Consider the following 26628-nt stretch of genomic DNA (forward strand, 5'->3'; position numbering starts at 1 on the left):
GGGCGAGGGAATCCTTTTTTTCTTTTCTTTCCTAAGCGGCTTTACTTGAAGGAATCCAAGTTCACCTAATTAGTATGCTTGATTAGAAGGCAAGGACCAGGACCCTTTCCAGAACTTACACAAGGAGTCGTCGTATAGAAAGCTACCACATGCATTGTTCCATGTAACTCAGTACTGCCTACAATGAATGGCAGCATCAGTCCAAGTTTTTAGATGGGGGACATTTTCATCCAATCCCAATGCCGGGGATTATACCTGGGACCTTTTGCACATGCTCTACCTCTGAGCCACGTCCCTTCTATCTAGTCCAGTATTGTCTACAGATGGCTGGCAGCTGCTTTCAAGGTGAGGGTCTTACCCAGAAGCCTGTGTGAGGTGAGTGGTGGTGGGGACAGCAGGACTGGGGAAGAAAATGGCAGGAGAAATGGTGGCTGCCTTCTTTTCTGCTGCAATGGCAGAATTGAAAGCATATGAATGTTCTTTGGCTTGCAACTTTGTCTCCAGAGGAGACAAAATAAAATATGCAGGCAGCTATGCATGCATTACCTGCATTATTAACACAGTTGCCTGCCTCTATTAAGCTACAGAGACAAGAATAACTATCCAGATGATGACTGAAGACATCCTTTGCCAACCTGGTGCCATCGAGATGTTTTGGAGTCGACATGCCAGCTGGGACAGATGGAAGTTGCAGTGTAAAAATCAGGGAGGCTGGCAAAGGCTGATCTGTGAATTCTTGGTGAAGGGTACTGGAAGTCAATTCCCCCTCAAAGCCAAGTGGGATGCTGCATGAGCGCCCTACGGTTGCCAACTTTTCAACTGGCTCCATTTGGTGTGCCTTTCACTACTGATTTGCAGACCTTAGCAGGTAGAGCAATGCTCCATGCTGTGAAAAGGCTTCAACTACTGGCTCCTGCTTATCAAATGACTCTTAAGAAGTCATCCCTGCTGGGCAGGGCCCCAGCTCAGTGGTGAAGCACCTGCTTTGCATGCTGAATGTCCCAGGTTGAATTACCCAGGCTGAGAATGCTGCCTGCGTGGAACCCCGAAGAACCACAGAATTGGAAGGGACTCCAAGGGTCAGGCCAGTCAGTGTAGACAACACTGAGCTAGACAGACTAGTGTACTGACTTGTTTTAATGACTACATCCTAAAGGCTCCCTCCCCCCCCCCCCGCAGCTGCCCAATCAAGTGGCAACCCAGGAAACTCATGATCCTTTTTACAACACAGTGGCAGCAAAACAAAGGCAACAGCGCCTTCTTCCTTCCAAGGGTGGTGAACCTCAGGCCCGGTAGTGGTCCGTTGCTGGGTTGCAATGCATCCTTGAACTGCGACAGTGCCTCTTGCCTTTCCTGGATGGGAATGGAGAGGATCTCTGTGTTCAGAAACCTCAGGCTTGAATGCAGCTGGAATGTGGCCTATTTGTACAAAAGTAAGAATCACACCCAGTTGTATCACCCACTTTTTGCCTCTCGCCCTGCCCACCGCTGCCACGCAACCCCTGCTAAAAACACTTTTGTTTGGATAAACCTAACCAGATATGTAGAATGTTGGCACATGCTTTTATCTTATCAATGACTGATTATTTTTGAATGTTTTAAAATAGCTGTTTTTAACTCTCTTTTTTTACTGATAACTTTATCGTTCTATTCTTTTTGTATACCGCTTTGAGGTTTGTAAAAACAAAAAAAACCCCCAAAAAACCCCAAGCGGTATATAAATTTTATGATATAATAAAAAAACAAAATGATTTTTTATTTCTTTCCTGCCTTTCACCCAAAGGTCCCAGGGTGAGTTACAGCATTAAAATCCAATATTAAAAGCAAACTTTTAAAACAATTCTCTTAAAAAATGTGCAAATTATTTTCTTTCTTTTTTGCACAGCAAAATGCTCCAGCTAGAAAAAGCTTGAAAATGTTCAAGTGATACTTGTGAGGATGCTCAAAATGATATCCAGCTTGGACCAACAGCAGAAAACAGTGGGGGGTGGGCGGGGGGTGCCTCACCTGTCTGGCTTGTGGACTACCTGATGAGCCATTGTAGGGAGCAGGATGCTGCACTAGGAAGCCTGTTGGGATGGTCCAACAGGGCTCCTCTTATGCTGTTTAGGCATACAGGCTGAGCATATGTCATAACGAAAACAGCAGTACCCCGATCACAAAGCAGATAAGCAAAAGTAAATCAGCAGTTGTTTTTAAAATTCCGCCTAGCAATTATTCCGAGCAAGCGAACCGATCCATGAGAGAAAAAGAAATAAAAGAGGTTGTTTTTTTTAAAAAAAAAATTACAGCTTGAATACTAACAGAGAAACGACCTTTCCATGAGATACTCTCAAAGGCTGCAGAAACCAGCTGAAAAAATGCAGAGGAAGGCTTTAAACATTGGAGAGTGCCCTCTGGTGGCCGACACACACAACTTCTTAAAACAATATTGTTTCCAAACCCCAACCACACCCCAAATACTGTAAGCAACGGCGAGTGAGAGCAAAGCCCTTGCCCAAGGAAGTATTATGCTCACCAGGTGCTCTGAAAGGCCTCTCTGCAGTGTTTGAGCTCTGATTCTAGTTTCATACATTAAAGTCATCCTTTTGATGTCGCAGTTCTCAAGCGATGAAAAAGCATGGGTAATGCAAAGGTATGCCATTTCCATCATCGCCACCACCACGGCCCCAAATTGAGAGAATATTTGCACCTAGCAACATCTGACCAGGTATACTTTTCACTCATACTAAGTACTGTTATTTCAGTGAACAAATAAATGAGCTTATATAGAAACATTTTTTCTTGGCCAGGGGCAGGGGGGACTTTGTAAGATCAAAAGATGTCCTTACCAACAGAGCCTGAAAGCAGGATAACTACCCTTGTAAACTCTGGCCTAGTTCACTGCATCCGATTCATTTGTTTTAAAATTATTCATTCACTGAAGTGATAAGCACTCGCAGGTGCAAATGCAAAACCAGTTTACGGAGGGGAGTGCACAGGAAAGGTCAGTGGGAAAACTGCTGGAGGGCAAGGATTTCATTGATAAAATAAATGCAGATGTGTTCCTGCACAAGGTTCTGTCAAGGAAGAATAATTATGATTCCAGTGAGATCTCTCCCCCCTCCCCCCTTCTCAAGTATAACAGAAAGCAATCTGTTCTCAGAATGGATAAAACAGGAAATATCAGTATCTAGCAGATAAAGAGCATATCATTTATTATTAATGAAATTTGTGGTTCAATTGCAACAAATACTGAGCATTTAATACCAAGTTTTCCGTCAATAAATGCATCCCCTATGATATGCAATACTACTTGCTATCACTTGGGAGACCCAACTGATGCTTTATTTATTCAGTAAGAATTCCAGCTTTGCCTTTCAATGTGACCTACTGTGTTCTCTACACACATACAAGCCATGCACATTAATGGATCTTCTGCTGACGCAGTGTAACATGTGAATTTATTTCTCAATCAAGAAGAGAACAGTCTTTGATAAGTGCAGTGCAGTCCTACGTCTCTCTGTTCAAAAGCATCCCCTCCCTGCTTAATTCAATGAGACGTACTCACAGGTAAGCGTGTATAGGATTTCAGCCAGAATGGTACAAAATGACAAGGGAAAAAAGACCAAAGTCTAGGGGATAAAAAGAAAGCACAGGCAAATGCTGTCATTCATTAAGTCTCTTGACTAAAGCCTTGACTGTGACTTCACTCTTGAGCTGCTCCACACACACATCCAAGCAACTGGACTAAAGGATACACATGATGCTTAAGAAAACTGTGAAATCTCTTCCTTTGTTTGAAACAGCATAGCAAAATCACAGCTGTATTTCTAACAGCAAAAGCCCTCTGATATAAGGAAAGCTGTTAAGAGCGTGGCTTTCAGTTCCATTCTGGAGTTGTGATTTTGTCTTTTATGGCAGGTACAACTAAGAGAAATAATCTGAAATGATCTAGAATGAGATTGTCTTTTACTAAAGGTCACACCAGTCTTGTCCATCAATGCACTTCTGTTACAAGCACATTGTCCCTGGTTCTCAGCATGAACTCTACATAGCTTTGGATACAGGAGGAATACAGAGACCCTCTTGTGTGGAATGTGCTCTAGTGCATTCATTGTGCGGAGAAGGGGAAAATTTTCTGCTTATGTCAGTGCCCTGCATAGACTGGAGAACTGCTGGTGCTGCCGTCACTGGGCACCAAAACCAGGGCACAGATTGTGCACCAAAGCCAGAGTCAGCCACTAAGGAGCCAGCTATTTGTTTCGCAACAAAGCACTGCAAGCAAGTAGTAGTTGAGGGCTGGGTAGAGGTTAGGGCAGGAGATTTCTAGTGTATCAGAAATCAACACCAACACATACAGTAACTTGAAGACACGCTGCGAAGTTCAGTAACCCCTAAATTCAGGAAATCAACCAAGTATGGGCTGTGAACCTCATTACACTTGGTATCTGTTACCCTAAAAGTGGTAAAGTACCAAATTATCTCCTAGGCCAGATCCACATTGCAGTCCCTGCATTTGCAAGGCAGGGTTGCCTTGGGGATTTTTTCAAATGCAATTGCTGCACACCATAGAGCACATTCATAACTCAAGTCCATACTACCTTCTACTGGAAAGCACAATAAAAAGTGGGAGGATCTATGTGGCATTTGAGATGTGTTTTTAAACATTATGTACTCAGGGTTTATAGACTGCTTGATTGTAAAAGCAACAGCAACTTCTAAGTAGGTTACCAAAATCTATCCCCTGCCATCACTGATTCTCCACCTCCCACTGCATGTTACATAGCCTGTTTCTTTCCTTATGCCTAATTCTCTTTCCCATGCCATACCCTGGCATTCACTGTGTATCCATCCATTCAAGGCAGCAGCAAGTACAGAGTGAATCAAAAGGAGGCAAGGAGCAATACCAGTCTTAAAAAACACCAGCCCTGAACATGGATCAGCCCCTAAAGTTCAAAAAATAATCTATCCCAATCTTATAAGCTGGAACACAGAAGAAGGTGGATTTTCAACCAACCAGCCAATCAATATCCAATGCACAGGGTACCTTAGGAAACAAATTCAGCACCTTAAAGCAGCCTTCCCAACCTGGTGCTCTGCAGATGCTTTGAACTACAACCTCCATCTAGCTGATGGAAGCAGTACAACATAGCTATGCCAGTCACGTTAAATCACCACTGTATTTTAAAGACAGGGAGAAACTCCACTGCTAGGATTCCAGCCTAAATAAAGACACACTTTCTCTGCACCTTGTGCTATTGGTTACTTATTAGTTTTCCACACTAATTGTAGAAGCACATGCACGATAAATGAGAAGCAAATCACGTCTGTGAGGTAACATGATTTATGCAATTGGCATTTAGCTATAGATCTATGGTACCGCTAAGCAATACTTTAATTCGTTCAAATATGGACCAGTCGGCTAACAGTACATAAGCTGTTAAGTTGTGGGTGAACATATCAGACGACACAGCGATTCTTCAAACAGCTCTTGTTATTCACAGGCCAGAACAGAACTGAACTGAAGGGTTCAGCCAGCCTGCTTATATAGAGTTCCACTACGACGCAACAGTAACAACTTTCTGTAACTATCCAATCACTGAACGTCACTTTCAATTCCTTATTTGCATATGTGGACCTGAGTGAAAACTATCTACAGTATCCCCCTGTTGGCCCAGGGTGAGAACTTCAGTACATAACATAAGCCACCAATTATGGCTGCGAAAGAACAATTTCAATGGGGCATGAAGTATCACAGAAGTATCACAGGAAGGAAGGAAGGATTTTTTTGAAGTGGATTGTGCCCAAGTAAGCCATAAGGAAAGTCTTGTGTATCCCTATATAGGCATCTTTGGAATAAATGCCATATTAGATCTGCTTCTCGTAAGATATCTGTATGAAACACATAGTAACATATTACATAGATTAAAATGCGTGCGCATGGGCTTAGCACACAACTTTTCTCTTTAAAATCCACAGTATGGGAGACTTGCAAAGGATCAGCCCCTTTGCCCATGTGCTTCGAGTAAATACAGTGCAGTGCACATTTTGTACTAGCTGTACTACTGATACTTGCAGCAAGATTAATTTAGATTAGATATACAGCCTTGTTTGCCACTGGATACGGGGTGGGGGGTGGGGACCTTTTTAGCAATTCAAATACATGTACAAACCTGTAACTTTAATGGAATTATGCGCTTTATATAATTGTTACAACAATTACTGCCTATGCATTCCTTAATGCAAATAACTCTTTCTTTTAAGGGCATCTGTCCAATACTTACTCAGTTTTTCACACACCCACGTGAAACTACTTGCATTTACTAAATAATTAGATCAAGGCAAAGTAGGAACCTGCTAACTGATACTTTATTGAAGGACAGCAATGAAGATAATAGATTTTAAGTATAGAGTATGTATGGTGCCAAAGCCCATCTCCTCCCTCAGTCATTTTAAGCTGTGCAGTTTCTTTGGACTGGGCAAAGAAATAAAACCCCTTATTGACCAAAGTGTATGTACTCCCCCAATTACTGTGATATAATACAACAATGAAAAAACTAATTTATGTTGAGGGACCTATAGCAGATAATTAAATGAAATTCTCCAGTAAAATACCATGAACCAAACAGCTTTGGGTTATTCTGTATTACTAGATGAACAGAGCTCATTCATAGTCCTTGCACAAAAAGCTGTGGTGTGTTACTTACGCCACAAAATGTAAATTTCGCAGCTGGAAGACAATGAAAGGCGTAGCCCAAAAGCCACGTTCTGAAATGGAACCAGTCTGGGATATATGATTTGAGATGCTTTATGGCCTAAGCATTGCAATGCAGCAAGCATTAAAAGGAAGATGGAGAAGAGAAAACTATGCAATAGCTGTTTTTAAAGGCATGATTTTTTGGGGGTGGGAGGTATTAATAGGAAGATGACTATAATTACACCTGGTGGAATCAAGCATTTGTGCAGTAAACTGACTGAAGGAGAAATCTAAATAAAAAAACCTCTGCTTCATTGTCAGGGGTTATTCTTCCCTCGGTTTAACCAAGTGATATCCAAAATATGCCAATGAAACAGTCAGTGGAATCAGACATCTTGGAGGAAAAGAGGAATTAGTTGCAATGGCACCTGACCTAATGCTTGCCTCAAGGCAATCCTCCATAGTAGTCTACTACCTTCAACACAGTAGTCTACTAACTCCATAGCAGTCTACTAACTTCTGTTTGAGGACAGAAGTCTGGGCGCCCTAAAAGTACCACATTTAAGGATGCCAAGATTTAGAAAACCTGTATGTTCTTTGAAATTACCTTGAATCCTAACTAGGTTTCTGTGAATGGAGAGGATCCTTCCATTCACTGATAGGACTCGGATCTAGTGCATGATTCTGCTGGCAGAAAGGGGCAAGGCATTTTCTCCAGTTCTTCACTCCCATGTCTCATGCTGCTTTGGAGAACCGTCCAAACAAGGTTTTTGGGACGGAGGGGGGACGGGACTACAAGAGGAAGGAGAAAATTACTGAAGGTCACTTCCCTTGTTCTGCTGACAGAAGTATCACATGAGTAGAACTTTGCTCAGAGGAGGCTACCACCAGCAGGAGTAAGCTCAGGATCCCAGCCTTTGTAAAGAGGCCATTTTGTAGGTTCATTTAGGCAAGATTAAAACAGATTTCATTTTCAGCATTTTGCAGTGCCATTTTGAGGAGGAAGCAGAAGTTCTTTTTAAGATTTGAGTTTCCTCTTGCTCTCTTCATCCCAGTCGAAGTCTAGGGTGGAATCATCAAAATCAGCTATTGAGAACAAAGATTTTCCTGTGCCAGTGCTGGCTCTTCCCACTTCAAAGCACTTCCTTGAGTGCCCCACGCTATTGGAGGTTTGGGCCTCCAATGGCTCCCTCTGCCTGTCCCTGTCGTTACTGGTGACATGCAACAAAACTGGAGACTTTGGCTTTGATTCAGCTGATGGCTTGAAGGCAAAGCTGGCTAATTTTGCCAGTATACTGGAGCACACTTTTTTCGTGTTCGCACCATCTGATATTTCCTCTCTCATTCTTGCCTTTTTTGTGGAGGAAGGGAGTGAATGATCGTTTTGCTCCTCCTCCTCTCTTTGGTTATCACAAGGGCGTTTCTCCATTCTATTATTTCCCACCTTAGTATTGTGTTCCTTGTAGTGTTTCTCAGGACAGCCTTCTCCCCTTGGCTTCCCCACTTTTGACACAGTTTTGGTAGAAGTGTGAGGGCTGCAGACAGTATCAGACAATTGGGCATGATTTTCATTTTCTGAAGGCCAAGCAAGCTTTGGCTTCTGCTTACGCTGAAACTTAGCTAGTTTAGCAGCCGCAGGTCCCAAATCTTCCAGGATTTCAGGTTTAGTAGAACTTCCTGCTGCACCTTTATTTGTTTGGCCTCTGTTTCGCTTTCTGGTTGAAGTAGCAGACTTCTGTTGCCTTAAAAATGTGCTGTGAGGTGGGGAAGCACCCAGGTCTGTTCTGGGGTGTTGTGGAACAACAGCTGGACCAGGAGAAAATAAAGTTGGAGAACACTCAACCTTAGGATCTGGGGTACTTGCACAAAACCCACTACCTCCTTCAATGTTTTCCCTGTGCCATTTCTTAGAGGCCCTGTGAGTAATCACTAAATCAGGTGAGGTACAATCCGCTGCATTTGGGCCTTTGTCACTTGCTCCTGAAGGTAAGCTTGTGGGCTTGGTTGCCTTCCCCCCATCAAGACCAGAGGCAGCCTGTCTGCAAGCATTTCCCAGGGCTATTGTTGTTGGTGTGGTTTGCTTGGCTTCACTTAAGTCGTTTCTTTCTTTAGAGCAGGGTTTGTTGTGTGGGGATTTCAAAGACGTTCTTGCAACTGGAGACTCATAAATGGTCTTCTCAGCTTCAGTGCTGCTGTCCGTCATACTGTCAAACCAGCTCAAGCTACTGTCCTTGCTGCATTCACTGGGTTTGCCCCATTCCTTTGTTATTCTGTTATCATCAGATGTCTGGCTGCTTAAGAATATTGGATGCTTATCAGGTTGCAATTGAATGTTATTTCCTTCTTGGACTGAATGTTGTGGACGAGACATCTGCTCCGGTTTCTCAAGTGTGCGATTGTTTAAGGATGCCTCTTCGGACTGCAGAAACTGAGACGAATTTTCATTCTGCAATCTGCAAAACAAAAATAAAATATATTTTACAAAAATAAACTACATTTCCCCCTTCCCTACTCCTATGAAATGCAGGATCTGTGTTTGGGTTTACAGCCCTAATTATTTATTTTGATTTTGGTAAGCATATAAGTAAATGAAAGGAACTGTCTCAATTACAGAGTTATTATTCGGCACCATGCGTCTTCACTTTGATACCCTGGACAGTAAATTTATTAGTAGCCATCCTATGCTACTGCCTATTGCAATAGCACATGTGTTGCCTGAATCCACTGTGATTTACCAGGGCTTTTTTTTTGCCTCCCATATAAATGTTTATCACCTGTCAAGTCTTTGGAATTCTTCACGCAGAATGTCCTGGAGTTCCAGCTTCTCGAGGATCAGTTTACACTGCATTCGATACTGCTCCAGTGGATTTTCAGGAAATGATGTGTGCAGTGCATTGACACCTCCAAGGAGTGCACCTCCCTATAGGAAAGAAGAAGAGAGAAATACAATGCAAATGAACTTTAATTAGATATGTCTGTGTGTAAACTTATATGCGGTTAAAAGGGTTATATGACACAGCACACAGATCGGAAGGTTTTCTAGCACTGAATAAAACTAACCCTGTATCTTTAGCTTATAAAAACAGGCATTTGCACCCTTCTTCAGTGCAGCATGTGTGGGCACAACGACACGCACAGGGATCTTCCATTCTGCCTGCACAAGGCTCTCCTCCTTCCCTGATGCCTTGCTCACCATCATGGTTTCAGTAGTGGTGGTGATAGGTCAGTAGAAGCAGAAGGCATTTTATTTACAGGCTCAAATGTACAAAACTGAGGGCTAATGTTAGGAATTGTTGAAGATTAGTTCTGAGGTGTGGAAATGTGGTCTCCTTGTTGCGTTGTGAAGGTTGCTTCCGATCACATGTACCACAAAGAACTGTTTCAGCTGCCAGTCTCTACATGGAAACTCACCTGCATTGAAGACTCCATCACGGAAACCACGGTTACTGCATCTTCCACAGTCACAGTATCTCTAAACATCAACCGAGCATGTGCTAAAAACAAACAACAACAACAAATGTTGCTGAAACTGATGAGCAGATGGTTAGGTTAAATTTATTAAATGCATATGCCACCTATTTAGAAAGCTCTAGATAGAAAGCGATAATGGAATTACACTAGCAACAGTTTTTGATTTAAATCTTTAAAAAGTACTGTTGCACACCACCCCAACCTCTGAGCAGTGTGAGATTCCAGGGGTTCCAGGCGCTTACTTACACCCACCAACTGAAGCACTACTTACCCATATTAGGGCTCCTGGTGGTGGGTGTAGTATTTAAAAGCCGCTCAATCCGTGTTACAACTCACACATTTGCAAGCCAGAGTGGCCATAGCCTAGCTACAGCGTACAATGCTGGGGCATGGAAACCCTATATATGCAGGTGCTGCTGCACTGGATAAAACCCTTTTAGAGGTTCACCATACTGAGTGCCAACAGAAACAAGCATTTGTTGTAGCCCCTGGAGCATTCAAACACACACTTAGGAGTTTGGTCCAATCAGCTGCATGACCTGGTTCCAGCACTGCCATGAGACGTTTCTCAATTTATTTTGTGTGATGTAAGTGCTAGAAAAGGAAGAGGAAATCCAAGCTCTCACCTTCAGCTAATCGTATCAAGCTCTCTAATAAGCGGATGGTGGTTCGTGCAGCGTTCCTGCAATCACTCTGCCTCTGCATCTGATAATAGCGGACAAGAATCAAGTTGCTTTCATCAGTCAATACCGGCTGCAGGTTCTTTATAAGGCAGAAATATGTTTTCATTTTTTCCATAGTCCACAGCTTTTCAGACACACTTGGGCAAGCTGCATGAGAAGAGTTTGCAGAAAGAACCGCATTAACAAAATAAGACACAGAGTAGAAATCAATAGACTTCATAATGACTACGCTGTCGTTGGCTCCAACCCTCTGGTGCACTTATTCTGCATGAGCACAAATGGATATATAGTCTAGGTAGTGTAGAGATTCAGATATATTCTCTATAACTGATTGCAAAAGCCACTGCTACCTTTGTTTTCCAGTATGAATGAGGAAATTATGCGATCCCATTCTTCATTTCTTGTATCCAGCAATACCAGGACAAGGTCGAACCTGCTAAGGAGAGGGCTGCCAAGGGCAATGTTCACAGAGACAGATTCATTAGGGTCATACTGCCCCTTTGGATTGGCTGCTGCCAAGATAGTGGTCCTTGTGTTCAGCTTGCACACTAAACTGAAGAGAAACATGATCGATATTGACACAGAACTATGTTATACCACCACCACCACCACCCTACTGCCCAAAGGAACACTTTCGGGTACTTTCCATTTCGAACCTTCCCTTCAGAAATTTCACACAGGCTGATCGGATAGGAGAAAAGATGAGGTGACAAACTAGCTAGAAAGGTTTGCGGAACTTAATGCAAATAAAGTGTGGTTTTGGATGAATGTGATGAACTGCAAATATAGGTAACAGGTAAGATCAGCAGCCAGCAAGGAACCCTGTCTGGACTGGAGGCCACATCTATAATTTTAAATTGGCAGTAGAGTTGCTAATCAGCCAGCATTAGATCAGTAAACTTGTTTCGTCAGGTAGCTAAAACTAAAGTCTGAAAAGCCAATTTTAAAAAGACGGAATACTCCAGATTTTGCTCATAACCCATCCAGCTCCATCCTCCCTCTTCTGCAATCTACCAGAAGGTCTCACTACATAGCATCACTGGGGTAGGGAGGGGAAAGATTTTTTTAGATCAAAAGTTAACAATCTTAACACTGGGGGGGGGGAATTGTATGCTCTCTCCTACGCGGGCAAATGCAAACTCTCTTACACTGTTGTCTCTGCCATTTGCGCACACACACACGCCTGTTTGATGCACAGACATGTCTTGTGTTCTTCCACTTGCAGGCACACTCATAAATACACAGATGTTTGCAAATATACACAATCTCACTATACAAACTACCATGATCATAAGAAGGGTGTCTATAACAACATTTAGTATGGTGCAATTCCCCCCCCCCATCCCTTAATTCGTTTGACCTTGACCCGAGGTTTGTTTTCAGAGCTACAGAAGGGTGTTTTGTCCAAGTAAGCATAACTCTCTCAGTGCAGACATTTAGACAGCTGTTCTAAATCTGACTTCGAAGTGATCTATTTCCAGTTGGTGCCATCTTCGCTCTTACCTCATTGTACTGAGAGGGAGCAAGTACAGCACCAAGAATCTTAGCTTTCATATTTGTAGTACATAACATGGGAAAAGTATTTTGACTCTTAGCCAGTAACAACAGAGATTCAAAAAAGAAATCAAGAGTTGACCCCCACTCTGTAATGCCTTAAGGATGTCTAAATATGGAAGTGAAAGGTTGCAGCCCCAGAACACATACTTGGAATGGAGGAAAGGTCTAAAATTCCATCTGCAGCACAAAACAACTGTTTCGTTGCTCTCCTGACTAAAAATGGTTTTCCTTTTTTTAAAAAAACAACACTGAAAATAGTGTCCAATAGTGGTCATTTTAAAGTTGTGTATATGTCTGGTCTAGTACTGGTACAATAAGATGTAAACATAGGGTCAAAGAACATAATTCCCTCCCATTTTTGTGGCTTGTAAAAGCGGAACAAGTACACTTAGCTCTTGCACCTTATGAATGTTTACTCAGAAGCCAAGCCCCACTATGTTCAGTGGGGCATGCTCCCTAGTAAGGTAAAAGGTAAAGGATCCTTGGATGAATAAGTCCAGTCAAAGGCGACTATGGGGCTGCGGCGCTCATCAATTGTAGGGATAAGTTTCACCTCTTCACTGCAGGAAGTTGGGAAGGTGGTGAGACAAAAAGGGAATGAACAACCAGTCAACAGAAGCTGTGTTTTTCCCTACCTGGTAGAGGTCTGAAAATTGATGGAAGTACTTAGCACTGACTGCAATGGCTAATACCTTGTCATATAGTGAGAACAGCTAAAATTTTGAGATTTGCTGGGATGGAATTTTATACTCCTTAGCTTTCTGGTTTCATGTATATTCCTGGGCATACGCCAGTTAGGCTGGAAGCAGATTAAAAAATAAATAAATTCCCTAGAGAATTTAAAAGAAGGTCCATTGCTCATTCTGCTTTCCCTTCTGGAAAATGGACTGCAGGTTTCTGGCTTCTTTGAAAACCTACAAAGTTTGTTTGAGCAGACCCTCATGCAACAACAATACAAGAGTGGGGAAATAAATTAGCATCCATGGCCCTTTTTTTAAAAAAAAATTCTTACCCAGCCTTGGCCACGCTGATGGTCTGTTGTTCCATTGCCTCGTGAATGCTGGTTCTGTCGTGTTCCTTGATGCTGTTAAACTCATCAATACAGCAAAGTCCCCCATCAGCCAGCACGAGGGCTCCAGCCTCCAAGTTCCACTCTCCAGAGTCTTTCACAGCAGTCACTGTTAAACCTTTGGAACAGAAAAGTGTTGTTTGAGCAACCCTGGCTCAATCTCATTTGAACAAGGCTTAACGAGGGTCAGCCTAAAAAAAGTAAAGGTGACAGTAGTACAATTTCCGGTGAAGACAGACCTGGTGCAGCTAGTGCCTTTTGTTACCATGAAAGTAAAGGTAAAGGTACCCCTGCCCATCAGGGCCAGTCGTGACCGACTCTAGGGTTGCGCGCTCATCTCGCTCAAGAGGCCGGGAGCCGGCGCTGTCCAAAGACACTTCCAGGTAACGTGGCCAGCGTGACTAAGCTGCATGTGGCGAGCCAGCACCAGCGCCGCACACGGAAACGCCATTTACCTTCCCGCTAGAAAGCGGTCCCTATTTATCTACTTGCACTTGGGGTGCTTTCGAACTGCTAGGTAGGCAGGAGCTGGGACCGAACGACGGGAGCTCACCCCGCTGCGGGGATTCGAACCGCCGACCTTTCGATCGGCAGGTCCTAGGCTCTGTGGTTTAACCCACAGTGCCACCCGCGTCCCCTGTTACCATGAAACTTCCTCAGAATTCCCTATGGAAGTTTAGTGTTTGTTTGTTTAAAAAATCATTTTCTTAATTAACAAGGCAAAACAACAACTTACTTACCCGAGTACATGCAGATTTAAAAATAAAATAAAATTAAGAGGTGGGCAGCCTGCTTGGAGCATGTGTGGGGGGGAAACTGGAGAAACTAGTGTTATGAATTTTTTTTTGGGGGGGGGTATGTATTGGTATGTGTAGGCTGTATGCCTGAGCCTCCTTCTAATTTCTGGATCCAGCACAGACTCAATTCCTGGAGGAACCAGGCTAGCTTCCTGATGAGGTAAGTATGGGTCATTAAGATAACAAAGGAAGTGGCTCTGTACCAGATGAATAAGGGGTGACCCCCCCTTCAACTCACTGGTAGTTAGAAAGACAAAGGGCAGAGTTGAGAGTTATGTCAACTAGCAAGTAGAAGCAAGGCTGCAAACTGGGCAGCTGGGAGACAGAACCATGCCTGATTTCTGTTGGAATACAAGGCTGTGGCTATGAGAGGAGCAAGACCATTGGGGGAGGGGTGTTAATGCTGTGAACCTCTACATGTAGGCTAAGGTTGAATATATGTGTAAGTAAACCATATAACATAGAGACACCACATTCTCCACTGTCTCTCGTTCCAAAAGAAACACAAGCCCTGAATAAGTGCGTGGAACCCCCGTAATCTCGCATTGCTCAGAGACTGGGGTGGTGTGCAATACCTGTCATTCAAAATGCAAACCAAGGATGGAAGCCAGACTTAGTCCCTTGGCTAAAGGACCTCCTGCAAGTTCTCTCTTTACATTACACCTGCCTGCACCCTAAATCTGATATGTTATCATTCATGATACTATCTAGTATAAATAGACTAATGGAAAATCAATTCACATTCATTTGTCAAAGGAAACTTGAAATTCAGTTGCATTTACGAAAGATAGCACAGCAGCAGTGCATCCTTATCTCTGCTGCTCTGGTGGTTTCTTTTTTGAGTATGTTGCTGTCTGCTGAGCTACGCAAAGGGTGGGTAAGTTCTGGAGCAATGACTGTTGTACTTATCAACAGCTGTGGAGTGCACTTGTGCAAGTAAACACCTGGGACGCTGAACCAGGGTAGTAAGTTAAAGAGGTGCAATTGCACCATTAAAGCTTTTTATGACTCACATGTGTGCAGCAAGAAATCAAACCTGGGACTTCCTCCTCACACTGCAATTTAAAAAAGAGCTGGCCTGTGAGTGACAATGCCTTATAAGTCACATGTCCATAAGCCACACAATGGCATGATTTAAATGTTGTAGTGCAAGAGAACAACCACTAGGTGGTTCCTGTAATTGTCATCCCTAGTTTGTCCCTCTGGGGGTTCCATAGAGGCTTGAGCCAACAAGCAACCACAAGAAAACGCCACCTATCACTAGAAAATAAAGACTGCTCCTCTTACCAACTGCCTGAATCCTATCTTTCCACAACACTACAAAAACATAGCATATGTTTAAAACACCCAGTGAAAAGGTAATTAGCAGTAACAATAACCTGAGCAACAGAAAAAAGACAAAGGGATAATCAAGGCAATCTGAAAGACCTCCAGAAGAGAGCTACCATGGTCTGGCATCTGAAAGTTAGCAAGAAAACAAAGGCAAACTAGGAAGTCCCACAGTTTTGATGCCCTTGCAGAAAAGGCCCTGGCTCATGTTGCAACCTACTGTGTTTCGGAAGGGGAGAACACACAAAAGCAGGGGCTCTGGAGGTGTCCACAATACGGCATTAATGCATATGTGGACTGCTGTTTCCATGTTCATGTTTGTGTGTGTACAGAAGTACAATTTTATGCCTCTATCCTGATGTTTCCCATCCAAAATCCAAATTCAGTCTGTGTGTTTTGGACGGGGGGGCGGATTGCTGCCACTTGGATGAAGACATCATATAGACACCAGGGGGGAAAAACAGACACAAGCAGCTTCAAGTGCACTTTAAAATTCAGTGTGGACAAGCCCTCTGAGGAGGAGCCTGCACTTTGGTAGGTTTATGTGGGATCAGTCAATCCTTAAGCTAACCTGGGCCCAGACTATTTGTCTAGGGTTTTAAAAGTCAAAAACAAAGACTTTAAATTGAATCCAGAAACCAAGTGGGAGCTATTTTGGAGAGCAACCTAAACCCTGGCCAGGCAGTGATGGACCGATGGAGTGGCGTAGTCCCTACATTAATGGTCTTGTTCCACACGTTAGCTGGGGTAGTAGTCCAGCAGATCTTGAGCTGGCTCAGCCCCTCCATGGGGGGGGGGGCTTGTGGTGTGTTTATGCACTTTGCAGATCACCACTCTTTTATTCCATACTTTTCAATGCACTCCTCACTTTCAAAATCGCAAAAAAAAGGTCTGTTTCTTTTTAAAAGAGGATTTGTTGCACTAGGCCGAGTGTGTGCTTTAATTCACCTTAACTGCACAAATCCATCCCACAGAATACTGAGAGGTATGGAGGCATCCTACAAGCACATACATGCAATCATTAGTTTAAAATAAAGCCCACCATTTATTCTTTTTTTTTGGGGGGGGGGAGAGCAATCAACATGGGCAGTGTTTTTTTCCCCTTTTCTTTTCACTTCGCTTCAATTACGCCAAGGCCCCTCTTCTTGCTAGTTCACTTCTCTCAGGAGCCTCGCTCGCTTTCGCTCTCCAGCCCTTTCACCCTCCTCTGGTCCAGCAGGTGGAGCGCCAGCTAAAGCTTCCCACTCCACTCGGGCTACGGGAGCCCATCTTGCTCTTTCGGGGAAGCCTCGGCTGCAGGAGGAGGGCCATAGCTCAGCGTGCAGCCAATCCGCGCCAGCCCTGCCAGTTAACAGAGCAGAATGGGCTGTAGTTTAGTGTAACAGGAAAGCTGCAAAACAGTGTGGAGTGCTCTCGGTGCAACATTAAAAAAGAGAGAGAGGAAAACAAGAAAGGGGAAGACGGAGAAGGGCGAGTTTTTGGGTGGTGCTTTTTTTTTTTTTTAAACCAACCCAAACCTCAAAGTTTCCTAACTCTCAACGTGCTCGCTTGCCGGCGCTGGGGTTCGCGTCCTGCAAAAGGGGAGCCCCCTGGACTTTTCTCGGGCTGCGGTAACACGCCGCGACTATTGTTTGCGGGTCTCCCCTCCCCCCCCTCCCCGAAATATGGCAAAGGTTCAGGTGAACAACGTCGTGGTGCTGGACAACCCTTCTCCTTTCTACAACCCTTTCCAGTTCGAGATCACGTTCGAGTGCATCGAGGACCTGTCCGAAGGTGAGTTTGCCCGGGGTGGATTTTTCGCCCCCTCGGCGCTGGCCAAGCCCTTTCGGGCTATTTCCCTTCCCAGGCTTAAAGTTTGCAAAGGCCTCGCTGCTGCTCCCTCTCCTCCTCCTCCTCCACCTCTGCATCTGGCATGACGGAAGGACGGTGGGCTTTGCAGCCGCCGTCGCCTCCTTCTCCCCCACCCAACCCGGCAGCGCCCGCCCGGTGCGCCCAGCTCCTCCGGTCTTCCGCTCGCCAGGAAGGGAAGCCTTTAAGTTGCAAGGAACTTGTTTGAGCGCTGGGAGCAGCCATGTTGCCAGCATTGTGCTGCTGCTGGTGTGTGTTGGAGGGGGCGGCGGGGCGCGTACGCGAGAGAAGGAGGGCTCAACGGAAACACCTCGCACGCTTCGGGTTTTGGTGGGGGGAGGCGAGCCGGGAGAGGCTCAACTACCCAGTGCAAAGGAACCACAGGGGTGCTACAGATGAGCGGGGGGGGGGGCCCGCGCTGAGAACACCTGCAAGTTAAGTGGTTTCCACTCATCCGCTTTTAGTGCTCACACGAAGGGTGTGTGTGACATGTTTAAAACGCTTTAGGAGAAAAAACAAACCAGAATTTTAACGATGCCTTTTTTAAAAAAGTGTTAAATGGCCTGAAAAGCACTTCTGGTACTACTTTACGTTTGCATAACTTTTTAATTGTGACACCCCTTTCAGACGGAAGTTCGCTTTGGGGAACGCCCTGGAGGTTTGTAGTGGGTGTTTTGTTTTTCGTCTGGATAGCCTAATAAGCCTCTCTTCGGACCTCCACCCTTGCCCCTTCCGGGGTAGTGAGGTCAGCAACACTTTCCCTACTAGAGGTAGCTAGCAACTTTTGCCGCCACCCTTCAAAAACGTATTTGCCCTAGGCGGGCAGGAAGAATACTTAAAGACTCCTCCAGAACTTGCTATCCTAACCTACTGTCTAGTGAAGTCCCGTTGAATTCAGCAGGGTTTACTCCCAAGTAACAGGTTAGGACTACAGCCTCAACTACTAAATATTACGAAGTCATGCAGTAATTGAGCAGAATGCTACAGTTGTCTAGAACAACACTTAAAAGTGCTAGTATCAACAAACCTCTTCAAAACAATTTTTCAGTATTGTAAAACATTTCCTTGGATGTAAATACTAATTATTTTCAGCCAGCCCTGCTGGTTTTCAGTATTTGCTTTCAAATAAATGTAAACATCATCAAGTTAATGTCAACTGGCTTTACTAATGTTAAGAGGCTACAATGATTTTTGTGTGTTTTATTTTAGGTAAAGCAAAAGTACTAAAAGATTTTTCTTCTTCTAATGTAGATTTGGAATGGAAAATTATCTATGTGGGCTCCGCAGAAAGCGAGGAGTACGATCAAGTTCTAGATTCAGTTTTGGTGGGCCCTGTTCCTGCAGGAAGACACATGTTTGTATTTCAGGCAAGTCTGCTTTTAAACATTTAGGAAATTCTAAAGCATTGTGTGTGTTTATGTTCAGATGGCTACTTTTGCGACAAGCAGTCACAAATTACAGGTGACTGAAGTTCAGCACTGCCCTTTGCTTTAAAAGGGTAGCAAATCTAATGTTTAACCCAAGGCTGGACAGCTCTTTCTTTGGGTACTGATTTTTAACCAAGAACATGGGGACATACATATCCAAGCGTGTGAGCTATTTATCATAAACAGTAAGTTGGCTTTGCTCTAGAAGAGAGAGAGTTGCTACAGAAAAATCTGTTCTGGGAATAGAAGGGAGGGAAATACTGTATATAGGGTAATAAATTTAATTTCAGTAGTTTTTCTTTTTTTAGTGTTTTAGAGGAACGATTTTTCATGCATTTTTCATGACTACAGTAACATAAGCTATGTACATGCAATCGTAGGTAATATTTTGGCCATCAGACTTGCAACTGCTCACACTGAGTATGAGTTAGAGATCACCAAACTTTTCAGGGGAGGCTGTGTGGCCTCCTGCTTTCTGACATGCAAGTGGTGGGTATGCAGGATACTGACTTCTTTGTAAATGTGCCTGGGCTCTGGAATTTACAACCTTAGGGGGCCCATCTAACCCAGTCTCCAAATCATCAAGAGGGCTGTAAAGGAATGTCATTTTTGTAGACAACTTTTAACATTATCTGAACCCATGAGTTAATGGTTATATGTTGCTTCTGGTCACCTCCTTAATTGGCGGCAATATAGATGCATACATAAAATTTGTAGGCCTCATTGGGACCTCTGTGGGGCCAAAAATCTGCACAGAAATATTAAGAGCACACAATGCTTTTAGGGCGGAGTGTTCTTCAGGAAAGGGGGAAACAAGTGCATTTAGAGGCCACTGAACACTGTGTGACTTGCAATTGCCGCGCAGATTGCACTTGCTAAGCTTATACACTTTAGTTCTGTGCATCTCTCTGCAAGGGGATTATTACACAGTCACGTAGTTGCATTTGTATGTAGCTGGTTTTAACCATGATGTGTTCAACAAGCCAATGTTTTATTTCTCCAAAGTTTGGTTTGTTACCCAGTGGCTCTTGCCTTGTGCCTCTGTAGCTTGGTGTGTGTCTAGTCTGGAGCTACTAAGCAGACCATGGTTAGGTAAGGCTGCTAGGTTCAAACATGACAAACCATAGTTAGAACAAGCTGTGATTTGTACCCTGACAACAAACTGGCTTCACATAATGGTTTGTTGCCAGGAAAAAAATGATTAGTCTGCTGGGCAGGGTTCAGATATTCAAATGAACCATGGCTTAACATTATGTACAGAGGAGGTGTGTGTGTGTTTATGTAAATAGCTGGGTTAATCTACACAGCTAAAAGCTGTGATGCTTGCTCTTTTGGGTAAAAAATTAAGGCAGATTGGGTACAACCTGGTTTGTTTTACTAAAGGAAGTCCACCAACAAAAATATCGAGTAACAAGTTAAAAGACCTCACAAAAAATAAAATGAGCTTGGAATATAACTAATCTATATCAAGGAGCTGAAACAATTACAGGATGGTCCTTGAATGAAAACCTGAAGTATATGTCTTTGAAGATTAGAACTTTTGTGCTTCTTAGTTCAATTGGCATCAGTAAGTACTGTGCCAAATCTCTTTATCTTGTGAGCATAATGGTTCCTTAACAAACAAAAAAAGTGGGAGCTTTGGTCAATCTTGTGTTTTGTTTTTTGCTGCAGGCAGATGCTCCTAATCCAGGACTAATTCCTGATGCAGATGCTGTAGGAGTCACAGTTGTGTTAATCACCTGCACCTACAGAGGTCAAGAATTTATTAGAGTTGGCTATTATGTGAACAATGAATATACTGAATCAGAATTGAGAGAAAATCCTCCAGTAAAGCCAGATTTTTCTAAGGTAGGAGTTATTGTGCTTTGCTTATCTATTAAAATACTATTGTTACATAGAATTAAAATGCTAAGAAATAAATCAGCAAGTCAAATTTTAAAAAGAGCTTTGTCCTGAATTTGTTCTAAGACTGCTTCAGAAGTCAATAGTATCTGATGCAACTCCAAAATGTTGATGTGAATGTCCTTGTTTTGCAGCTCCAGAGGAATATTTTGGCATCTAACCCCAGGGTCACAAGATTCCACATTAACTGGGAGGACAACACTGAAAAACTGACAGATGCAGAGAGCAGCAACCCAAACCTTCAGTCACTCCTTTCTACAGATGCACTGCCTTCTGCTTCAAAAGGATGGTCAACATCAGAAAATTCACTAAATGTTATGTTAGAATCTCATATGGACTGCATGTGACCCGACTTACCTTTCAGCGCTATGTATGTGTTAGGATGTAGACAGACAGCACAGAGACACACATACACACACACACACACCATCACCAGAAACGATTTCCCGGGAATTGCATATTCAACATGTGAAGAATTTGTTTTAAAATCCCCACATTCTGTAGAAAGTTTATAAGGAAAAAGTATTTGAGTGGATGTATAAATAAAAATTATTTTTAAGTAATTCTGAGGGTTTGCTCAGTCCACACTAAGTATGTTATTAAAACATTTATTTGTTTTTTTCTCCCCTGCAGGCTGGGTGGGGGTTGAGAGAAATACAGGAAGTTAGATATCTCATAGAATAGTTGGAAAGTACCCTGAGGATCATCTAGTCCTGAAATGCAGGAATATGCAACTGTCCCTTACGGGGATTGAACCTGCAACCTTGGCGTTGTCAGCACCACGCTCTAACCAGCTGAGCTGAAGAAGTTAAATACAACTTGTTCAGTATATATGCAAGACTATTCTAAACAGCCTCTGTTTGGAAAGCAGGAAGCATAGCATAAACCGCAACTGCGTTTTCAAGGCACATATGACTTTTAACAACACAATTTAGTCCAGCATCAAAACGTTTGTGTGGAATACTATTGTGTGTGTACTGTGAGGGTCCCCCCCCCCTCACATACGCTGTTCGTGGCATGCCATACAGTGTTACCACAGAAAGAAATGCAGGATTAAAACATTTGTGCTGGCCTAGATGCATGTGCTCTTGGATCATGGACACTAAACTCAAATCCTCCACCGCACCAAAATCATAGTCACGCGCATTACAGTAGTCCTCATCAAGCAATCAGGCTTGCAAGTGATTATGTGTAAGTTGTGGCTTAGAAGATTTATCAGCCTGCCAGCCACATACTTACTTGGTCTGAGACAGGGTCTTACGCTTTGTAGACCAACCACACACTGGCCCATTGCATGAAACATGATAAATAGAATTTAAAGCAACAGAAACTGAAGGTGCCTGGGACAGCATCAGGAAGCCTCTATATGCACACAGCGTGATTATTTTATCTTTGATGCTATATAGTGTGGGAAGGAAGGGGAACTGAGTTCCTAGGCCAAACAAGATCTTAAGTGTCTCATTGGGAGCTAAAAGTGTATTCTTCTTAAAAAGGTAAAGGGACTCCTGATCATTAGGTCCAGTCGCAGACGACTCTGGGGTTGCAGCGCTCATCTCGCTTTACTGGCCAAGGGAGCCGGCATACAGCTTCCGGGTCAGGTGGCCAGCATGACTAAGCTGCTTCTGGCAAACCAGAACAGCGCACGGAAATGCTGTTTACCTTCCTGCCGGAGCAGTACCTATTTATCTACTTGCACTTCATGCTTTCGAACTGCTAGGTTGGCAGGAGCAGAGACCGAGCAATGGGAGCTCACCCTGTCTGCCAACCTGATCGGCAAGCCCTAGGCTCTGTGGTTTAACCCACAGCGCCACTCGTGTCCCATATTCTTCTTAGGTCCTCCCAAAGAGAAAGCACAACTGGGCTGAAATATTAGAAAAGGTTCACTGTGACAGATGACATTTATTCCAGTTCTGCCCAACTGGCAATGGCCTCCTAGCCCTGCTCCATGACATAATACCAGATAGACACCCCGGGTTCATCCAATGCAGTTGAACTTCAGGAGGTACGGGACAGACAAAAGTATTGTAAAATATAAACTCTGGGGTTTGCTACAACAGGGTGTGAAAATAAGGTCCCCAAGCTCGATGGCTTAAAAGGGACTGGATTAAAAATTGAGGATAAAGGCTATGTGGCAGTAAGGTTGAGTACCAGCAGATTGGAAACTGGAAGAAACCTGATCTCATGTCCTGCTTGTGAACTTAACCATAGCTATTTGCCCACTGTGGAAACAGAATGCTGGACTGAATGGACCCTCAGTCTGATCTAGCAGAACTACTCTTACATTCTGAAGAGTCCTTTAAAATTAAGAGCTTGCAGATTAAAGTTAGGGCATTCTGTGTGCAAAGCACATGTTCTATTGAGCCTTCTGGGAATAAAAAGATTATGTTTTGTCATGTATAGATACATCAACATCTTGAGGTAGAACTCAAAGCACAAGTCCTGTTTTCTACAGAGTGCTTTTTCCTCAATGCACTATTACCAAGAGTTATATTGCATGTGAATAATAAAAAAAATCCACCCCTTCATTACAACCTAAAGATGTAGATACTTTCAGAAGGTAATTGTCAACTGCCTCCTCCCCCAATATAAACAAAAATTCCAACCGCAGTTGAATGTGCATTTGGATGTCTCATTTTACCTGCGCTTGTGGATCCAATTCCTGCTGTAAGTACAGAACGCGGAGTAATCTTTACTGCGTATTTCAGAAACTGAGACTTCCCTGTTCCAGGGTCTCCAACCAATAAAAGATGTGATTCACCTTGCAGGGAAACAAACGCACAAGTGTTTGCTAAAGCAGCATTTTAGATTAAAGTAATTATTCGGTGCAAGGCCAGAGAAATAATGAAACAGCAGAAATATGATGCCATCATGCCAGCCAATTTCCAATCTTTAAAATAAAAAGCCTTACATTTATCCTGCTTTCCATGAAAAGATAGCCACAAAGTGGCAGTTTTATCATATGTACTTGAATGTATGTACTCAAAACACAGAAGGATCTCACCCACCTGCCCTGTGTGCTCCACCTGCTCTGACCCCTGAACCAGACATGCCCACATGTATTGAATACTACCTGCATAGTCCAACCCTGATACTGAACCCTGGATACCAGGATTCAGATTACCACTTAGCCATGAAGATCACTAGGTTACCTTGGGCTAGTTGCAGGATCTCAGCCTAACCAACCTCACAGGTACTGGCAAAATAAAATGAAAGTGCACCACCCTGAGTTCCTTGTAGGAAAGAGTGGGATATAACTATAATAATACATATTTTTTTAAAATGTAACCCCCAACTTTGCTAAGAAAGGATCATGTGCTGAAAGGTTTATGGAAACGTCTTAGACACCAATTTCCATATTTTCTGTCCTAATTACAATTATGCTTTTATTTTATTTTTGCTTAGCTACAAAAATGATCATTCACCTCAATTCATCTCATATGATCTCAGGAGGAAAATGTAAAATATTTAATGTCTTAACAAACATTAGTAGTAGGATTATGATTAAGCATTAGTGGGGTTTTCCCATCCTTTCGATAGTATGCAAGCTCATCATGTGGTAACTTGGCATTTCTAAATGGGGAGGGAATGATCTGACAAAAATGGCCTTTGCTCAAGAATATTTCACTATAGTTTAGATAATGTTTACTGCAGGAAAATTGTACTTAATAGCCCTCTACAGAAATGACATTAATGCTTTGAAGGTGGCATTTAAATTTTGCTCTGGTGACCTATGGCATATATGTACCCATTCAAAAACCTCTTAGGATTATATCCACCTACGCAAGTGGTGACATTTACTGCCCAGCACACAGCACTTCTGCCCCTCCACACAGGGAAAAGCAGTTTGCTGAAAATTCTACAGTAACAGATCTAAGAAAAAATAACAGGCAAGTATGGAAAGAAAAGACTGGAATAAAATTATTTGAAGTTACAGGCTGGCAAAACATACTGGCCTTGCTCCCATGTCACTTCAAACCACGGTTAACTATTGTTTAAAGATGAACACAAAGCATGCTGGTGCATAGGGCTAAAATTGCAGCTGCTTTGCTACTACTTCTGTGTTGTCGGCAGCAAAGCCATGGTTTCACTAAGCATCATGTCCAAACCCAGACTCATGATTTGTTTCTCCCTAAACCACCATGAGTGGTAAGCCACAAACAAACCTTGGTTGTAGCTCATGGTTTATTTTGAGAGCAACAAAACGAGTCTGAGTTTAGATGCAACATGCAACAACAGAAGGGGTGGAAGAGCAAGGTACCCGCAATTTTAGCCTAATGCACCCAGCACATTCACCTTTAACCATAGTTAACTATGGTTTAGCACAGAGGTCAGCAACCTAAGGCCCATGGGCTGCTTCCGGCCCATGAGCTTCCTGGAACTGGTCCACAGCCGTTCTGTGGATCGGCCTGGGGATTCCATGCTTTCTTTTCCGCGGCACCATTTTCCCCCTCACTGTGAGGACCAACTTCCGGGTCAGAAGAGTGCCAGAAATGGTGTATGCGCATGTGCATGGGCACTCCTCCATCCCAGAAGTGCGCCAGAAATAGCGTGTACACAGACGCGGGCATGCACACTCTGGCCCACCGAGAGGTCTGCCAGGGAGTGGACCGGCCCAGCCTCAAAAAACGTTGCCGACCCCAGTTCAGCATGATGTGTGAACAAGGCTTTTGTGAGATTTTGCTCTTTCCTCTCCAAAATCTGGTTGAATCTTTATTTTAATGTTATTAACTTGCTGTTGGATTAGTTAAATTTAACTAATCAAAGTCATCAAAAAATATTTTTAAAGTACCACAAAAAGCATCACAACAATGTTGTGACAAAGTGACCCAGTCCTGTGAAGTAGTACAGCAAATTTAAAGCTGTCTTTGTGACTGTTGGTATTGTTCCTCAAAGTGTACAACATACAGTTGCTTTCTAGAGTTTTTAGGGACATGACAACTTACATGAGTGTCTTTCATAGGACTACTTTATCAAGAAAGCACTGAGGGATTAAAAAATCATACGATGGCAGCTCTTTTACACTACAAATGGTGCAGTAATTCAGGCCAGTGTAGTGATAAAGGAGACAGGTCTATAGGGGGCTGCGTGTATTTAAAAGAGGGATAGGTTTTATATATACTAACCTCTAACCCGAGTGCCCGCAGCATCTGTTCTCTGCACACCCCCTGCAAGCACCATGGCTACGGCCAACTTCACAAGATACAACCCAAAAATCTGAGGGCACAAGCTTGCTAAAATGTCGTTTCTCCCTGAAAAGAGGGGAGGGAAAATAATTAGTTCAGCTGATAACAAACTATATCTGATCACACACATTTCCCAAGCAACTGTCTAAGATACTACTCATTTGAACTCCTTGATTTAAAGTAACAGACTATGACAGGTGAATTAAAAATAATAATGATCAGATGGCACTTTTGTAAATATTGGTTTGTTGTGGGAATGGTCTCATATGACGCTGAAGAGAAAAAAGCCCAGATTCAGTGTTTTCCAGTGGGCAGTGATACTTAGAGAACATGTAGAAAAGATATCAGTAGAAGATGGTGTACTGGAGAAGTGCTGCTCACTCACGTTGCTGCTGCTTACTGGGAGGTGGAAGGGAAAGGTGGCAGCAAGGTTGGCATGGAATGGAGCTAATTCAGTGCTCCTGCCAGTGCATTTGCACCATGCCAACCTCCATGCCGCTTCGCCCCTCCTCCTCTAACCTCCCATAAGCAGCAGTGATACAACCGTCCAGAGGTCAGGTGAGCGGCAGCGCTCCACCATGCCTTGTGCTATTGGAATAAATGAGATGTATAGCTTTACTGAAACACCTTTATTATTATTCCTCACAGGTATACTCGAGGGGTCATAGAAATAACACAGACTG

The 26628-nt window shown here is 43.3% G+C and overlaps 2 protein-coding genes across 8 annotated transcripts in view; one reads left to right on the forward strand and one right to left on the reverse strand.

Annotated features, from left to right (window-relative positions):
• The window catches only part of MCM9 (minichromosome maintenance 9 homologous recombination repair factor), a 49764-nt gene that overhangs the window by 10813 nt on the left and 12323 nt on the right, over positions 1–26628 (reverse strand). For 5 of the 7 annotated variants that reach the window (XM_083608512.1, XM_083608510.1, XM_083608511.1 and 2 more), the window contains exons 6-13: positions 25886–26011; positions 23401–23520; positions 13403–13577; positions 11184–11386; positions 10777–10980; positions 10091–10173; positions 9454–9599; positions 6333–9132 (exon numbers count right to left, since the gene is read on the reverse strand). In XM_083608512.1, coding sequence (XP_083464638.1) covers positions 7698–9132; positions 9454–9599; positions 10091–10173; positions 10777–10980; positions 11184–11386; positions 13403–13577; positions 23401–23520; positions 25886–26011 — 2492 coding nt within the window. In that variant the 3' untranslated portion in view covers positions 6333–7697. Of the gene's footprint in view, positions 1–6332; positions 9133–9453; positions 9600–10090; positions 10174–10776; positions 10981–11183; positions 11387–13402; positions 13578–16688; positions 16927–23400; positions 23521–25885; positions 26012–26628 lie in introns of those variants that run through there. The other 2 variants (XR_014546890.1, XM_083608514.1) reach the window with 2 other exon arrangements.
• ASF1A (anti-silencing function 1A histone chaperone) lies at positions 16918–21325 on the forward strand. The gene is made up of 4 exons (XM_083608704.1): positions 16918–17358; positions 18685–18804; positions 20536–20708; positions 20897–21325. Exons 1-4 carry the CDS (start codon positions 17250–17252, stop codon positions 21107–21109), a joined length of 615 nt encoding a protein of 204 aa, XP_083464830.1. The 5' UTR covers positions 16918–17249; the 3' UTR covers positions 21110–21325.

Source organism: Podarcis filfolensis, assembly GCF_964270895.1.
Source record: "Podarcis filfolensis genome assembly, chromosome: 3".
Lineage (NCBI taxonomy): Eukaryota > Metazoa > Chordata > Lepidosauria > Squamata > Lacertidae > Podarcis > Podarcis filfolensis.

What these genes read in the sequence shown, in the direction of transcription:
- ASF1A (XM_083608704.1), top strand. Translation starts at nt 17,250, where the DNA reads ATGGCAAAGGTTCAGGTGAACAACGTCGTGGTGCTGGACAACCCTTCT. An exon ending in CATGTTTGTATTTCAGGCAA is followed by an intron (nt 18,805 to 20,535) that starts GTCTGCTTTTAA and finishes TGCTGCAGGCAG; the next exon opens with ATGCTCCTAATCCAGGACTA. An exon ending in TAAAGCCAGATTTTTCTAAG is followed by an intron (nt 20,709 to 20,896) that starts GTAGGAGTTATT and finishes CTTGTTTTGCAG; the next exon opens with CTCCAGAGGAATATTTTGGC.